This window comes from Emydura macquarii, unplaced genomic scaffold (assembly GCF_026122565.2).
Source record: "Emydura macquarii macquarii isolate MOO-44397 ecotype Brisbane River unplaced genomic scaffold, CSIRO-AGI_Emac_v2 contig_1713, whole genome shotgun sequence".
In the NCBI taxonomy this organism is placed as follows: Eukaryota; Metazoa; Chordata; order Testudines; family Chelidae; genus Emydura; species Emydura macquarii.
In genome coordinates, this window is record NW_027131850.1 from 550,013 (window position 1) to 568,761 (window position 18,749).

The 18,749-nt window shown below is 43.4% G+C and overlaps 1 protein-coding gene across 3 annotated transcripts in view; it reads left to right on the plus strand.

Moving 5' to 3' along the window:
• The window catches only part of TTC7B (tetratricopeptide repeat domain 7B), a 277,659-nt gene extending 272,212 nt beyond the window's left edge, over positions 1-5,447 (plus strand). For all 3 annotated transcript variants that reach the window (XM_067556318.1, XM_067556316.1, XM_067556319.1), the window contains one exon: positions 4,438-5,447. In XM_067556318.1, the coding sequence (XP_067412419.1) occupies positions 4,438-4,659 (222 nt within the window). In that variant the 3' untranslated portion in view covers positions 4,660-5,447. The remainder of the gene's footprint in view (positions 1-4,437) is intronic.
• Positions 5,448-18,749: the final 13,302 nt, after the last annotated feature.

Consider the following 18,749-nt stretch of genomic DNA (forward strand, 5'->3'; position numbering starts at 1 on the left):
CCAGTTGTAGTGATTTCATTGCGTGTCTTGTAGTGTTTAATGTTTTGCTTAAAACCCCAACTCTGGAAACAAGTGATTGATAATTTCAGCTTTCAATTTTAAAAAATGAGTTTTTAGCCCTAGTGGATGCAAAAAAAACGAGGATGAGCAGGCACAGTATTCTTCAAGGGGGCAAGTCACAGCAGCCTTGAATCCGCCAGAACCAAGATGATTCTCCCTGAAGTGTTTACATGGTATAAGGCCATATTAAGGGAGAAGAAAGATATAGTCACCCTTTCCAGGTCCAAGAAAGTGGCCTCCCCAGAAGCAAGCATAGTGCAAATTTTTGAATCCAGTTCTTTTTCTGTAGATCTGGAAGGAACAAGATTGCCACTGGAAAATATTAATAGATGTGCTGGACACCTTCCAAAACAAAGAGAAGATGTAATCCTCACCCCTAGTATTAGTCATGATATAATAATGAGGAGCAAGGAGAAGGGAAAATGGGGGTTAACAAATAAGATTATGTGATTACATAACAAGGCATGGCATGTAGCACATGGCATGATTAAGGATATTTTGTTATTACATTCATACTAAATAGATGTCTTAGTTGTCTGCATTTTAGTAGGCATGGAGGCAGTAGTGGATTGTAGGGAGGGGCTTGAATTATTATTATATATTTGTACTGCAGTAGTGCCTATTGTCCCAATAAGGGATTTAGGCCCTATTGTGCCAAGCATTGTACAGACATATAATGAAAAACCATGCCTAGACCGGTGGATTTGAGAAACAACTCAAAACCAGCATTTTGTGCGTATGGGGCAGTGTAGAATAAATCATGAAGATGATTATGAAGGAAGCAGACAAATAGAATATTGTCACCTGGTGTCATTGACAGAGCAGGGGGCAGAAATTATCTGATCTGAAGCAAGGTTGAATAAGTAAGGCGATATGTAGGACCTTGAAGGTGAGGGAGTAGCTTGAACTTGATACAGTGGAGACAGGGGAAATTTGTCCCTTGTACAGTAATTTTCTCTTCTATCCTATCAAATCCAGCAGGATTTTTAGAAGAGCTGTTCACTTGAAGATGAGACACTTACAGAAAACCCTATGCCCCATTCACCAATGTTCATACCTGCCATAAGCAGCATACTATAGTATTTCTTATTTCTGCAATAAACCCATTCTGGTGCGCTATCAACAGGTAAGATGGGAGGGCCCCTGCTGCTCACAGCTCATAACTTGCTCTAAATCTTGCATAGAAAGGATCTACCCACTCTGAGGGCCTGCTGGCCATGCCATATCAGAGCTAAGAACCAGCAATTATTAGTACAGGTTGATTGTTAAAAATAACCGGTGTTTTTCTGTAGCTCTTGAGACTTGTGTATGCAGCATTACTTTTATTTCTTATGGTGACCGTCACAAAAATTTTCCTCAGTCTCCATTTACTTTCTCATTTAATGACTGTGACCAGATCTATTTTGGTTATGCAGTTAATTGGTATAATATAAAAGTCCACAAAAGAGGGAAGAAATTGATTAGAGGGTTCCTAATGTAAAGTATCCTACAAAATACGAAAACATAAATACACGTAAGGAAAAACACTAATTGCCAAAAAAAAAAAACCTTGTGAAGATGCAATAAATAAAATGGGTAGTGAGCAGCTTGACAGTGAAGACACACAAATTAGATACCAAACTGATTGTGTTCAAAAGTAAATAAAGCATTTGATAAATGTTTTGGTGCTTTATATGAGAGGGAGTTACTAGTAAAAAATTATCTGCTTTCCTGTAGATACATTTAATGTAAACATGGCTATCCTGCTAAAGTGCAGCAGTGTTTTAAAATGTGCAAAGAGAAACATTAGTTCAGTTTAGCTTGACACACATCATGAGGAATTTCTCTGTTCTCTTGTGTGACGGAGAGGAGGGAGCAGTCTACCAAGCAATTGGTTTTATATTTAAAAATATAGCAGTGGCCATGATTACAGTACATGTCCAAGGATACCTGTATGTTTACCTGTTTGCTCACTGTTATTTCCTAAGATGTTTGTGCTCCGTCATATAATCCAAATATAGGCAGACCTCAATCTGTTTAGTATTCAGATTAGTATTCTATGATTTAGGCATGACCCATGTGCAATTTGGGTACACCTCTGAGCTTGCCCAGAGTTGGGGGTGCAGTGATGTGGGGGCTTAGTTCAATCATATCTCTAGTTATAAAGTAAGAGACATGAAGATACTTTACAGTATCTTTGTTCTCTGTGCATCAGTATCTACATGTGTAAAGGTCAGGAGGCAAAAATGTGGGTAACCAGTTAGGCTGTCTGGATTTTCAAAATGGAAACCCTAGACCCTTCAGAATATGCCAACTGGGGATGGGAAGGCACTTGGAGTTGTTTTGGAACCTAGGAGTGTCAAGGTAAAGTCTTTTCTACACTGCTGAGAACAGGTGGCGAGTTGCAGGACAGTTTGATATTTGGGAGACGGGTGGTCAGTTTGGCATCGATCTGCTAGAACATGGGAAGATTTGGGAGCTCTGAGAGACTAGATTTGGACATGGGTGCTATTACCAGAGAGGAGTTCCTGCTTCTCCCTGTCTTCATTTTCCATCCCTTCTTATTGCAGTCTCTGGCTACTTCCTTCAGTGCTTTAAAAGAACTAAGTCCAGTTGACACTGAGTATGATAAAAATATTCCAAAACCCAGCGCTAGCAAACTCTGGAGACTGTAAAATCCCCAGACTATGCTGTGCTGTAGTTTGCAAATAACTAAATAAAAAAAACAGTAGGTAGAAGGTAGAGCAGAGGAGACCAGCATGTGGGCTGATGGGTCCTGGGAACCTCTGAGGCAAGAAGGAAATCCTGTAACACTGGAGATTGAGTGAACAGGGTTCATCATCACAAACACCTCCAGCAAAACCTTTGTTGGCACTCACAGCAGAGAGGCTACTGCGTGAACGGGCCTGAAGATTGAACTGTTCTTTCAGTCTCTGTGAAGTCGTGCCCTTCAGGGCTAACGTTCATTGGTGAGAAGACTTATCCTTGTTACTACTCAAGGATAGTAAACAATTAACGTCTGTGTCCAATGTTGTCAATGCAGTATCCTTCAGGAGCTTCAAACACCCGAACATCTCAAGTAAAGCATGGTTACCAAACAACTGCTGTCAATATTTAACTGCCTTAGCAGATAATCAGAAAAAAATGGATCCTTTCCATAGAAAGTAATTGCAGATTTGATGTAGTTTGTTTTAGCCTGTACCCCTATCAGTCAAGTAAATACCTACAAGACCATGTTGCTTCCTTTGATCTTGAAAAGTACAGTTTCTTTAACAAAGGGGAAAATGGGATCTGGCATATTGAAAAAATATATATAATTTCTCATATACAAAGTATTAGCATTTTTAACTAGGATAGAACATGCACAGCTTCCAGAAGGATGATTTCTGTAAATGAATTGGGAAGAGAAGCTTTACCTCTGCAAATCAAGTACCTTGTATTTATTCACTTTGGTGGCAGTAAATTATAACTTGAGAATGCTACACTAAACCCACTTGGTGCAGAGAGCATCCATAGACTCCTTGCTGCCTCATTCTTTCTGAATTAATTTGATGGTCTAATTTTCAAATACCTGTGGAGGGGAAATATCATCCCAAGAACAACTGCCTTGTTTGTGTAAAGTTAAGTCACTGATCACCATCCCTGGGAGTGCTGACTCACTTGACAACTCAAAAAATGAAACTGCAGTACCTGTGATAGCAGATCCATTAGAAATTAGCCCTCATTGCATTTATGCATTAAACCCATTGCTGAAACTACAGTATTTGCTTTCTTCTTCATGATTTGTTCTTGACAGTCGAGCATTCATAAGTTGTATTATACAATGCAGTTAATAGTCTGCTTACAATAGAGTTTAATGTAGTTGGCAGGGGGAGAGAGTGAGTAATTCCGATGCCAGGAATTTACAATGGATGATTAAACAATTGCACAGAATCTCCACACTCTTCAGTTACTTTTATACCCACTTAGTCCCTCATCTTCATGAGCATCAACTGTTTAGAACCAGCTTATGCAGCTCTGCCAATTCTCTTCAGTGTGAATTTAAGAACACCCTAGTTCAGTCCTGTACCTCTACTCAGCAGTAACTCTTCTCCATGTTACTGAGGTTTTATAAAATAGACCAAGATGCACAGAGGATTCAGATGCCACCACACTCCTTTTCACTTACCGTTAAAAGTAGAATTTGAATCCAGGTTTATAAAGTATTGATGGTGTAATGCATTAATCCACTTGAATCATCTAGCCATTTTCCCTTCTTTCAGTTCTAATAGATATAAGTTGGGTCTGGTAAAAGTCCTGTTAAAAGAGTCTTATATATGCTACTCCTGCTAATATTAATATTCAGTAGTTAATGTTGGTGTTCTCAACCACTTTTGCATTTTCTTTATTTTATTGCAGGCGCTGATACTTCACCAATTAGGTCGCTATAGTTTGGCTGAGAAGATTCTCAGAGATGCTGTCCAGGTGAATTCTACAGCCCATGAGGTTTGGAACGGTCTTGGGGAGGTTCTACAAGCTCAGGGCAATGACGATGCAGCAACAGAGTGCTTTCTGACAGCGTTAGAACTTGAAGCCAGCAGCCCAGTTATCCCTTTTACTATCATTCCACGAGTTCTCTGAGATGCTATCTTGATTACAGAGGTCATCATGTTTCAAGTTTTGGATTTGAGGGTGAGGAAACACAACAGACAGGTCTGCCTGATAATGTAGCTTGGTTAACAGAAACCCCCCCAAAATGTGTTAATTATGGTGGGGAACCTGACAAAGCATTGAAGTGATACAGTATTTTAATGTTAGTGAGGAAAAAATGACTAACCAAAACCAAATCACCACTCGTAGATCACCTACATTTTCCCCCCGGTAGTTATGAAACCTGATTATATTGTTCTAATGGATAATGTGCCATATTTCACTAGGTGACATCTGAGTGTTATGTAAAGATTATAATGGAATCAACCACCAAATGTAGAATAATATATTTGAGTTAAAATTCAGTGGCAGAGCAGACTATTTTTAACAAGCCTGTCATGAAAACTGTTCTTTCCTCCTCCGTCTCAACCCCTTTTGGCCTAAAGTCAAACTGTGAATTTTCTGTTTTCCATCTCTCTACTAGTCAAGGCCAGAAAATCATTTGAAGAGTTCTTGGTTTTGGTTGTTAATAACTGTGATGTGTGGCTAACTGTTATCTTTATTTAGAACAAAGGCTAAGTACAAAAATATTTATATTTTACCAATGTATGCCTGTTACAAAAAAAGAAAATATTCGTTATTTAAGTGTAACTTTTTTAATGTGAATTCAGAGTTTATTTATCGATGGAAATATGTAAAAAGAAGCTTCAAATGGAATATTTACCGACATTACCCACACTTGGAAGATTATGTTAATAATAAAATGATTTTTAAATGGCCCTTTTGGCTATCATCTGTTTGACAGGGCAATGAAAAGAAGTGGAATTGGTAACTTGTGAGTGCAGTTCATTGATGTTGCACCTGTGGCAGGTCCACTGGCCTTGAGACGATCACCTTCAGCACTGCTTTTGTGTAATGAGGTCAAGTAAAAAAGAGCACATCCTAGTTCTTTGCCTAGCCTTTTAGTTTTATAAAACATCCCCTCCTTTTTTTCCCACCCCCTCGAGGATAGAAAAATCTCCCCTCCAACCCATGGTAAATGCAGAGTTAATTTGGACCAATACAAAATTTGAAAATCAACCCACTTATACAAGACACTTTTGAAAACAAAGTGTTAGGAATCAGAGAACTTGTTGGTCTGTCTGCCAGATTGACTGTTTTCTTGCCTTAATCCATTAAATAACAGCTTGCTACATTGATTGACATGTTAGAAAAGAGTATAAATTGATATCGGCCATCAGGGCTCAGATTTCCTATTTTGTGTTTCTTTGGAGAACCATAGAATTCATAACTCTGCCATATATTCACACAGTGAAGGCCCAGCCCTATTCTGAAGTGTCCTTTACCTGTACCACTACAATAGAAAGAAGCTCTTCACTGTTTCTCCCCAGCTTTCCCCATCCTTTGCACTTGCCAATTGTCTTGTGGCATGTTAATAGCATGGCGGTGGCAAAAATTGTGCCATGTAGTTAGTGGACATAAATGTTTGCAAGAGCTTTTTGGGAGTGAATGGGCAAGAATCACCCACAGTTGCTGCATCAGAAAGAGCCAGTCCTAATAGACTCAACCGCCTTTTCATCCTAAACAGGGTCGATGTTGAATCTGGTAAGTTTTCCAGATTCCTCATTGTGATGTGCAATAGTGCTTGCACAAAGCATGCTTCCTTTGGTTGTCACAAGAAGTGATTTTAAAGTTTTCACCATGTGCTAAGATAGTGGCTGACTGGTAAATACTTTCTCCAGAGCAGACTGAGGACCTTTGATAATACTTGTCTCTTCCATTAACATTCTAGTCTGAGTTTTTTAACAATCGAAGACCAAAGCCAACCCTGTGCTCAATGGGCGCTGACCCCCCCGTTCATGTAGCCACTTAGGTTGTGGCAGCTTTCAAATTTTACCTATTAGCTTAATCCTTAGAACACACATCCTCTGTACAGTTCACTGTTCTACTGTGTAGCACCCAATTCATAAATCATCCCAATCCCTGTCACTGCAGAAACATCATATTACTCCTTCCCTTTCCAAAGTGCCCCATTTGCTTTCTTTCCATGACAAGACAGGGGCCTGTTTTCTCTTCGTTCACAGCTGTCAATGTCCTAGTCACCCATCCATGCCATCTGCCCAACTGCTGAATCCTCCCAATATCTACAGCTCCGAATGTACACTTTCTGACCCCTTTCAGCCCCTAACACATGCTTGATCCCAACAGCCATGTCCCCCTCTGTCTAATCACTAAAAGGAAATGCAGAAATTAATACTTCTGTGTGACTTAGTCCATAGTAAACCTTGTTTTTGCCATCCCTTTTCAGTTTCTTAAAATACACATCATCTGCTCTTCTTTCACACAGACTATCCTACCCACGTCTTCAGCTTTCCACCCTTTCACTATTACAGGAAGGCTCTTCTGACAAGGCAGAGTTTGCATCAGAGAAGTCCAGCTTAATCTTCTCTCACAGGGAGCTTCACAGTCTACACACCTCACTTGAGAATGTCCTGCTTATTCTAAGGCATAAACGTGCACAGAAAGTCTGCTAGGGTAAAGAATGGCAGGGGAGGGAGAGTCCTTTTAATCCCAAAATTGTTTCTTGATCCCTGTAACTTAATTCAAAGTTCTGGCCTCTTCTGATAAACTCCCCCATTGGTAACGATGGCAGTGTAATAACTTCAGGTTCCTCTTCTTGCTGCTCCATAGCGGATAGCCTGTTATACCTATCGTGCATGTCAGATATAGCAGAGTGCGGAACAGGGTTTCATTGTCTTTTCTTGGAATCCTTTTTATTATTTTTTCCACAAGACTTTGCCTCCTAGGAATTGCCTTGTCAAAACAAGAAATCTCAGCTTTTAAAAAATGGACCATCCGTGAAAGGTCAAACAGGAGTTTTCAGACTGAAGCAGAAGGCCCCGATAGCATATTAATTAAATGGCAGAACTTGTTTAAACATCACTTTTAACTTAGCTTCTTAAAAGTTACAGTTTCAGTAGCTGCTTGTATTAAATAAAAATTCTGCACAAAGAAGGCCAAGAACATGTATTTTATTCCTGGTCTGTATTCACTTCCGCTGATCTGTACACCTTTTGCCATTCATATTATAGATTAGTAGTTGCTAGAACAAGGCATATGCACCCAGTCTAAGTAACAAGCCCTAGCGAAGGATACTGTGGGTTGCTTACTTTAGGAGTGCCAACTTTGGAATATTTAAAAACCGGACACTCCATTAGGAACCTTCACCGCCCCATCTCTTCCCCAAGGCCCTGCCAAACTGTTGGCTCTTCTTTCACCCTCCCCATTGCTCACTGCCCAGGTCTTCTCCCTTTCTCCCCCTGAGGTCAGACATAGGTAGGAGGTAGCCCTGGCTGGGTAGGGGTTGGTGCAGGTGATGACCCAGCATCTCCCATGCACCCAGTAACTGGACTTTTGATCAGCAGATCTGTCAGGTCCCCTTTTCAACCAGACTTTCCCTAGCTCTCTTTGAGTGACCCAGTGATCCCCCGCCCCTAGTAGCTCCTGGACTTTCAGCCTTGAGAGTTGTAAAATAGTCTAAATAGAATGGAATTTTTCTTTTAGTCCAGAGCTTTGACCACATGAAATGAAGAGCACCTCTTAGTAAACTGCTATAAAAATCTTCTGGCCTTCAGCCAGGGAATGAAACTTGCATCCCTTTTAAAATGCATATTTCTTTCACATTAGACTGTGGCCCAGCAGAATTCAATCAGGCTAAAAACTGATTTCAGATTCTCTTTTTCAGCAGGATCTTTTCTTTGTACTACTCAAAACTAACAGCATCTGGTGCTACAAAACATGAGCAAAACTAGTAGTAATTAGAACTACTGTGCATAAAATGACTGAACGTGACAGGCTTCAATAGGCAACATTGCCATTGAAGTCAAGGGGACAAATTCATCATTCTAGTGAAGTAAGAGGACTTACACTTGGGCTAAATTAATTCCTTGTCTATCTTGCCTGGATAAGGATAGCAGGATTCAGAGGGAAGCACATACAGAGAAGCAGAACCAACCCAATTGTATCTTCCATAGTTTTCAGCCTCTAGGTATTATGCAACCTGATCATCAGACATTTATGCAAAAATATGTTATTTTGGAAATCTATTTTTTTCTGAAAGTGCTGTTCTGCTCTCTAAAGTGACAGTATTAAAATGACAAGGTGGGTGAGAAAATGTTAAAATGGCATCTTGGAGTTCTAGGTTTATTTTGTCTCACTAATTGCCTATCAAAATTTGCTCAGTTTTCAGTTAAAATGACACTTTCCCCTGACCTGCAGCCCTCATACTCAACCTCAGCTGTTCCCGTCTCTCTCATCACCCCCAGTAATAAAGGTCCTGTAGGCCAAATTATATCAGTATCATCTATACAGCCCCACTGTATCCAAATTATAGTCGGTTACCACTGCTTCACTTAATTGAAGTTTTATAGAATATAAAATATGTATTATTTATTTGTATTGTCACTAATATCTAGGAGCCTACACAATCTTTATTACGGGTGAAGAAAAATGGGGCTCAGAGTCAAGCTGGCTATTTGAGGTTTCCGGGCTAGTAGGGTAAAAAAAAATCTTTTTACTTGTAAACTGACTTCCTGCCTAGAGCTGATCAGAAAAATTCCAATGAAACATTTTTTCATCTGAATTTGCCGGTTGGTCAAAATCTTTTCTGAAACCTGCCTGGTTTTCTGTCAAATCACCCACCTAACCAGAAGCCGGAGTTTCTAGGGCTTCCAAGGCTCCCTGTTAGCCTGCAAGGCAGGCTCCCTGGAAATCTTGATTCCCAGAATTGAAGCTTCTTGATAACCTGGGCTTTCAGGGTCTCTGGCTCTGGAGCAGCTCACCAGGCTGGCTGCCTCGGGACTCCCAGGGGTTCTAGTGTATCGCCAGCTTACCTTTCACTGCATAATGAATTTCAAAACCTTTGGGTTTTGTTCAAAATTTTGAAATCTCAAATGTCTTTGCAAGAGATTCTCATTCTCCTCCCAGCTCTACTCGTATCACACAAACTCTGATCCCCACCATACCCTTTTTACACAGTCATGCCACAGCAACTGAAGTCAATACTTTTTCTGAATGCAGTCCACAAGATGGGAGAGCAGCACAGAACAAGAGTGCTAACTGCATCCTGGCCAACCTGGAAGCAGTTGCCTTCAAGGTGCATTGTTTGCTAGAACTGCAGACACAACAATCTACTTAGGGGGTTCATATGCTTGAAATGTGAGGACAGTTTATTTTGATCCCATGTTTTTTTTTAACTAGTCAGAGCGGACAAATCCCTTGAAATGGGCATTACCACATTTCAGCCAAGGATAGATTAAACTTCACAAGGCTGAGCCAGGTATGGCGCATTGCTGTCAGTTTACCAATGGATAAACTAGAGCAGGGAGATCTTAAATGTGTAGTGGCAAAATTGGACGCAGTCCTGGCTCCCCCTTGTCTGTCCAAACACAGCCTCCATATAACGGCACATTCTCACTATGAAATCACCATTTTGGAAGGGCTCTGGAACAATAAATGTTAGCCACAAGAGTGGCTAATGCTAATTGAAGATTAGATAGCAGGGGGTAGACAAGACCATTCAAAGTAACTGTAATTCCTCAGATTAGTAATCCAATTCCTCAATCTTTTGCATACTAGGAACTGCTGCCTCTCATATAGCCAGTAGCTCCCCACAGCAGTATGGGCGATTAATGTGACTGAGAACCCATGACTTCTCAAACACCCTACTTTAAAAATACAGGTCCCACATAAAGGGCCAGTCTGTTCTCTAGAGGGTTCCACACCAAATTGTAGTATCTGAGGGCTACATAAACCAAGTCCCACTGGGATTCACAACCCCCTCCTCCATCCCCCCCCCCCCACCCCCCAACTCAGTTGAGCACTTAAATTGTTGCCATAAACATCACCCAGGCACCTCTGCACTGCAGTTCTAGGCATCTGGGTATGACAGGCATTCCTCTGCCTAATTCACCTGCAGGGCCCAATCCAGCGCGCATGCTCTGAGCTCACCTGCTGGAGCAGGTACCTGTAGGTGCATTTTTCATAAAACAGCAGGGGGGCCAAGCATCAAGCCACAGCACCTGTGAGACTGATGCTATAGCCTGGTGGGTACAGCACACATGTGGGAGCCCTAGAAGCCAGCACCCACCCCCCCCCCCACCCATGCCATGACATTTATTTTGTAACAATGGACCACCTTCTACAGAAGCGCCTGAGGGAGCTCCACATCTGAGACCTCCCCTGAGCGGTGGCAGATGCCTCTTTAATGCTCTGCTTCTCCCTCAGACTTGAACCTCCACATGCCAGGTGAGTACCCTAACCCCTGGCAACATTCTGCTGGCAGGCCACTTCGTCGTCCATGGCATTTTGCTAAAACACTATAGGCGCCTGCTCCAAGAGCAGGTTTGCAACTGACAATCCCAAGCCGAGGGCAGCACCTCCCTGCGACCTGAATTTAGGCACCGAGCTCTGAGAGAGGAGGAGGCCTCGGCCTGTGCGCCTGCACACCCTCACATTGGCTAGCTTGTGAAGCCCGTTCTGAGGCACCTGTCTCGCCTTATTCATTGTAAAGGGAGCCTAGGCACTGAAAAGGCATAGTGACACTGAGCACCACCCTGCCTCCATGCCTTTCTTGCCCCGCGCGCCTTCCAATAGTGCAATAAGCAACATAACTAGCACTTGTCATGTGGGCTGTTGGCATCCTCGCCCTAGGGGAAGACGGGAAAGAAGTGTGTGCAGTAGAACGTTTTGGGTTGATTTTTTTTTTAAGGTAATATACACAGCATTGTTCCTAAGTAGAGGAGGCAAGGTCTGTACACTGCACCTGGGTTTGGAGCCCGGGGGGGGGGGGGGGGGGGGGGGGGTTGTTCATTTTACAGTTGCTCTCTGGCCCTGGGGGAAACACCGATGAGCTTTACCCATCTTATAGAGAGTTCTCTCGAGTCAGAGGACAAAATTATCATCCCATCTAGCTCAAACAGCAGCAGTTGGTGGCAAGAATTATGAAGGCGCAAAAGTTGATGCTTCCCAATTAGCCTCTCACTACTGATTTGGAACTGGCGAGGACAAGAGGGCTTGAAACAGCAGTACTTGGTTCTAGTGAACCCAAAAAAGCAAGTTTTGGCCATGAAAAGGCTTAACTTGTGACTTCCAGCATGAGAACATTTTTGTTCCATTAACATTTATTTCCAGTAACAATTGCACCCTGAGGGTGCAAAACCTAAGGTGGTGGACGGGAGAAACACCTAGAAGGCAGTGCCTGAAACAGCGATTATAGTGCAGGCCCCAACAACTCTGCTCAATGAAACAGCGAGAGCTCTGTGGCACCTTAATCAATCTGTTCAATGAGTGACACAGAATGGCCCCACTGCAGCATTTTCAATTTGCAATGTATTCATGCACTAAAAACGCATCTTCCCACCTCTGTAGTTCCTCATGTTTGATCATCCCACATCCCTGCTTCTGCTGTACAGCAGTGTGCTATGGTGTATTAGACTGAAAGGAAGTCACATTTATAGTGCAGTCTTACAGGTGAGCTTCATCCAAAGAACTATTCTTCTGACCTGACCCTTTCCAACTGGCTGAACGTGTTGTGTGATTTGACTCAGCTGTAACAGTCTCATGCGACACCTAACGGAGCTGGACCCCTCAGCGAACAACAGGCTGATGCTCTTCAACCAGCAAGAGTGTGCACAAGATGAAAAGTAAATAAAGGGGACGGGGACCCAGCCTTAGCTCCCACTAATTTTGGCTCTTAGAAAGTTTTATGGAGGGGTTCACCTAGATTCTGGAGCTATGCATGAATAAGCATCAGTGCAGGGTACAAATGCATTTCATTTGCAGTTTCATCTGAAGGACGTTAGCTCTAGCTGCAATGTGACTCCCTGAAGGTGCACTGCAGTGTCAGCATCGTATAGTAGGAATACAAATAGGTCCCAGGCGCTTTCATTTCATTATGTTCCAGGGGACAAACGAAGAGAGAGAGAGGCTGGTGGGCTGTGAGTGACTTAATCCTACCTATGTCCCACCTTTCTGCCAGTCCACATATCAATGCAAATCCCATTTTTCCTTTCTGAAGCAAAGCATCATACATGCCTTAACGCCTGGAGCAAGAGCACATTGGGACACCCTTAATGCCAGCTGAGAGGCCTTCACTGTAGGGGGTCATCCCAAATGCCTCTGCTAACGAGTGGTATCCCAAAGCATAACACTGCTACCATTGCCTATTATATTACAGACCCTTAAAGTACCTGGCACCACTAGGCAGCTTTTCTGGATGCTAGAAAAGGTGTGTGTACAGGGTAAGGACGGCGGAGCAGGCTGGTTCTAGTTCTGACAAAATTCCTCCTACAGCTTTGAGCACATGACAAACTGCCTCTGTTTTACTAATTATAAAGGTGGGGGAATGATAGGTTAATATCAAATGCCTCACAGGTGGGAGGGGGGGAGAGGGGAACACATCTATAAAGTTGGGAAATGCGCTGTATAAATGCCAATTCTATAGTGGTTCTCCCGCCGACATAAATGCCAGCATGGAAATGCTGTGTTGGTGGAACTGATGTCGCTGAAGGGGTTGGTTTAATCACACCCCTGAGCGACGTAAATTATGACAAGATAAGCTGTAGTGTAGACATAGCCCCTGTGTCTCACTTTTCCTAAGAGAAGCCATGTCAGCCCTACATGTCTAACTCCAGGAGAAGCTTCATGTCTGAGGCTATGTCTAGACCGACGGCAGCAAATTTGCTGCCATCAGCTCTATTGATCTGGATCAATTGAGCAGAAGTGGAGACTCAATTGACCCGGCAATCGACGCTATTAATCCACCTCTGCCAAGTAGAATAACACTGCGTTGACGGGAGGGCATTTCCTGGCAGTGCAGCAAACTGAAGACACCGCGGTAAGTAGGAGTTAGGAAGGCAACAGGAACTATCCAAGCTGCTCTATGTAGCTTGCACATCTCCCCTTGACTGCCGTCGAATTTTGCGACAAGTTTAGACATGAATCCTGAGCAGAGGGAGGCACCTCCCTTCAGCCCATCAGTCTCCTAAAACTCAGATCCAGGGCAGTTAAGAACTTAAGTCCTGCCCCTTTCCGCTGTATTTCACTCTTGGCTGTCTGAGGCAGCACCCCACTCTGCGTGTGGTTGCATGGACTCTACCCGTAGCGCTGCATTACATTTCAATAGCAGAGATGATGCTGCCTTTGCCTCAAATGTGGAATTCTCTCCGCAGAACTCCAGCCAATCCCCCTGACCCTGCGATAGTCCTGGCCCTGTGACTGCTTTAAAAGTCCAAAACAGGAGCTGTATTGATCCCAGGATAATCAGACTTTAAAGTGATGGTATTTTTAGGTCTGAAAAAAAATCTATTAGAGGTCTTGGGTTTTAATTTTTCTCTTGCTGTAGCCCCAGTTAGACCCCTAGACAGTAACTAAGACAGCTGGGTTCACAGGCAGAGGAGGCAGCAAAAAAAAAAAAAAGAGGTCCCACTAAAGAACTGCTATCCCATTTCTAAAGTAGTTCTCCTGTCTCGTTAATTTATGTGTGGCCTTGGCCTTGTCTACACCAGCATTTTCAGCCAGCAGTCCAAGACACATATTGCTCAGGTGCAGCTTGCCCTGCTTTGAAATGGGTGTGAACTGCACATGCTACAGTTTTGTATCAGTGGCTAAAATCCTAGTGTAGACAAAGCCTGTTACCGTAATTGCTTGAGGGCCCCCAGCAGAAACTGGAACCTCATTATGCACCGCACTGTAATAAACACAGTGTGAGACCCGCTGTGCCCCACAGAGCACGTGAGCTAAACAGACAAGTCAGGCAAATGGTGAGGGAAAGAAAAGATCATTATCTCCGTTTTACAGATGGGAACTGAGGCACAAAGAGATCAACAGCACTCAGCATTGACCTAACTCTGCTCCCATTGACAAAATGGAAACCGAGTTAATGCCAGTGCTGAGTGCTTTTGAAAACGTTACCCCAAGCGAGCTGCCCATGGTCAGACAGAAAGGTTATGGTACAGCTGTGACATACACAGCATACATGACAGTGTGGTACAACGGTTTTTACTGGCACCTGTCTGCACTGACCTGCGTAACTGACTAGTGACTCTCCCAGCTGGGAATAATGATCCCATCCCAAACTTGTGTCCATAAAACTTGTATACGTCCCCATCCCCCCCACCCCATCATCACTCCATCACCTGCAAAGGACTAGCCCGCTGCTAACATAACCAGAGACCATGGTCTGATTCCTGCTCTCTCAACGACTCACATTTTGCTTGTGCCCTGTACATGAAATGGCCATTTGCCTCCTTAGTTGCTATTAGCAGAGCATTTTGGAATGGCCAGTGCTTAGTATTACTTAGATGCTAAACAGTTGCTCTTTTAATTCTTCAGGCTCTACTCTGAAGGCAGTGGGAGGGTGTTTAAAATATTAAAATACCAATTTTTTTTTTAAATCCATATTTCCATGTCATTAAAATTCAGAAAGCAGTTTCCTCCTGCTTTTCTGACACCTCTCACGCTGCCATGTGCTTTCTGAGTGACACACTGGTGGCCAAGCCTGTGCTGGACTCTTCCTCCCCTGGTTATTTAGAGTTCAGCACCCACCCTGTGGCCTATATTAGCTTTCCTGAAAAAGAGATGTTGACTGGTTTAGTCTTTTCAAAGATAAAGCAGATGCTGCTCTCAGAGTCCCACGGACCTCACTGAGAGGGGAATTTTGTACCAAGCAGGCCCTAGAGTTAAGCTCTTGCGGGGATGTGTGTCCCCGTTCTCTCTCAGTATTTCATTTGCATCTGTATGCCCCTAGCTCCAGTCTGCTCCCGGCACACTGTTACTGCAGCAGCACAAGCAGCCAAGCAAGCTACACCTCTCTCCCTAGGCTTTATCTGGCTCTACCCTGGCATGTCCTGCACCTCTGCTATAACTACATAAGCTTCAAATAAGGATGATTTTTATGTGCACAGATTTTAACACACACGGACTAAGTGGAATTAGTAAAAAATACCTGCCATATTCCATTCAGACGCTACAATTTCCACCATTAGAGAGGTTTATCGGTGCATCTTAAGCCTTCTGAAAGAGCCTGTAGGTGCTGCCTCTCCCCTCATGCTGTGCTGTACATTTATAGATGTTCCTTTCACATTCTGACACTTCAGACACGTTTCTGGGTAAAGGGCAACCTGGAACGATGCCACAAGCTGCCTCAGCGCTTGTAGCTGGCCCTGATTTCATAATTCACTCGGCGAGCTAAACAATGTGCTTTGACAGCTTTTGCGTCCCAATTCCTAGAAGAAACCCTCCAGAGAGCCACTCACTCAGACTGAGACATTCAGGCAGAGCAGCAGCAGTCTGCATCGAGGAGGTGGCATAAATAACTTGCTAGAGTAGAGGCAGGGAAATTATATGTTGTGGTCACGGCTCTGGAGTTAAAAGATCGCAACCAGGTTCCATTTTAAGCTTTGTTTAGACACCTTCATGGTAACATTGGCTAGGCCTGACAATTGCTAGATTTTCTCTGAAGGTAAAGATCAGATTTTCTGCAAAGTGTGAAGAAAATGTACTGTATTAGCAGGGATATAGAAATTACCCTAATTTGAAACATTAACTGAGCTTAACAATTCTTTGGATTTTTTAGCTCAAAAGCAGCTTGTTACTACCCCTTCAACCATTCCATAGGGTTAAATCTTCTTGCAGCTTAATGAGCAGGGCCCATTTGACAAAATGTGGTTACAAGTAAGCAATTTCTATTAGCAATTGTTATAGCTAATTATAATGATTATAGTGTGAGTGTAAAGCAACATGATAGCATGCTGTAGAGGTTTGCGTGGACGGGCAGCGCTACTCTACTGACTCACCCTGGTAGCCAAGTCAAATAAATCTCATTCAAATCAGTTTGCAAGAGAAAAAACTAACTAGTTCTAGTCTACAGTAAAAAAGCATAGTGAGAGGTACAAAAAGTCAAGCAAGGAGAAGTCCTGGGAATAAGCAAGCCCAATAAAAGGTCTACAGAGAACTGTTTGAGAGTCAAGTCCTGCATCAGAGGTTTATTGCTTATGTTAACTTGCTGAAGATGCAGAACAAGTTACTAGCCCAGGCAGCGTGGTGATTTTTAGACAAAACCCAGCCATGCATTTGGGCAGTGGGGAAGGGAGGGGCACTGAGACCATACCCATTCACAATCAGTATGTTTCCCTCTAGTGGCTGGCTGCAATTTGTAAATAGCACATGGGTCCTTCTTTTAGCTACTCGCTAACAAAGCTTCCTGTAACTCAAGCAGTAGAGCGCTCGTGGCCGTGATTTGTCCCGATTCTGCAGGCGGATTTGGTTGGTTTAATAATTGTAGGGTTTGCTCATATTCAGCTATGGATTTATTGTCCAAGGGCACCCCGGTTTTTTTTCTGCATTAAGAAAATTGATCAAACTGTTTTTGAGTTAAAGATCATTAAAAATTACCCTGATTATCCACAACCCACATAGGAGGCAGTGGGCTCAGACTGCAAAGTGGTAAGTGACTTGCCAGCCAAGGATCACAGCTGGAAGGGTACGTAAGGCATCCAGCCATACGCCATCTGACAGATACATGCACACAGCTCCTAGTCCTACACACACCAGTAACAGAAATGTAGGGCTGGAAGGGACTTGAGAGGTCATCTAGTCCATCCTCCTGCCCTGCAGCAGGACCAAGTATTCCTGACCCATCCCTGACAGATGTTTGTCTATCCTGTTCTTAATCCATAAAAGCAAAACACGATTACATCAGATTCACCCTTTCAATAGCCATCATGCAACCCCCTGGCCAAAGCCTTGGAATCTGGAGATTTGGAACCCTACCCCCACTCAAGGGACTTGGAAATCAGATATTCCCTATCCTCCCCAATCCCAACCATTAATGGGAGCGGAGACATCATTCAAGAATGACAGCCCATAAGAATAGTCCTACAGTTAGGCACATAATGCTGCTGCCTTTCTCTAAATCCACACCCGAAAAACTATGGCTGCATCAAACTGCTGTTAATGAATGCGAGGTTAACAAAACCAGCATTATCCTTGATCTGATTCTGCATGAGACCCCCTGATCCTGCCTCCCTCAAAGACTTGATTTACCATCACCACCACCCAGCCCTTTTAACCCAGCTAGTCCCAATAGGTTATTCAGTACAACACAAACCAAGGTGGATCCATGAGCAAGCAAAAGATGACACAGGGAAATGGAGAAGTAGCCCTGTGAGCAATATGCAGAAGATGCCCCCCACCCAAAATCCTCAGAATCCCAGATGGTCTGTGAGGCAAAGGTGTGTTGGAGTCCTAGACATCCACTTGAAGACCATCAGACCTCCTAGAACTGCTGGAATCCCCCAGATTCACTTGTTATTAATGACAGTTACAATCCCATAGACCAGCAGTTCTCAACCAGGGGGCCGCAAGCAGGTTTCAGGGGGTCCACCAAATAAACCAGAGTGCAGTGGCAGCGTTAGACTCACTGGGGCCCAGGGCAGTAAGCCAAAGCCCGAGCAACTTAGCTTCATGGGGGCCCCTGGGGTGTGAGTACTAGTGGTACTAGTAAATGACTTCCTCGAGGCAATGGTTAAAGGCCATGTCTCCGTACTTCTACTACTCAACCTCTCTGCAACTTTTTCACGTGGTCGAACACAAGGCGTTGATATAGCTAAAACAAACAGTGCAGCACCAGAATGACTCCAATCATTCCTCTCCAGCAAGAGTGGGCGTGAGCAGCTGCTACTCTTCTCCAAAAGCCTGCACTTGGGGAGTCCCACAAGGATCTAACGGGTCCTCCTGTCTCTTCATTATCTACAAGAGACTGACGGACGAGGCTGTGAGAAGGTGCTGCTGTGACTTCAGGGTATCAGTAGCCTCAGTATTTCAACAACGCTGATTCCTCCTTACTGAATTTCCCTACTAAGGCTCCGCAACATCAAAACTCTTTGCGTGTAAGTGCACTGATGAACTGGTCCTAAGTTACTAGCTTCAACTCATTCTCTTGCTACATGGAGATAATTTTCTACATTTCTGTAGATTCTACTGAACTAGAATTTTGTATATTCAGATGAGGCTTTGCACAG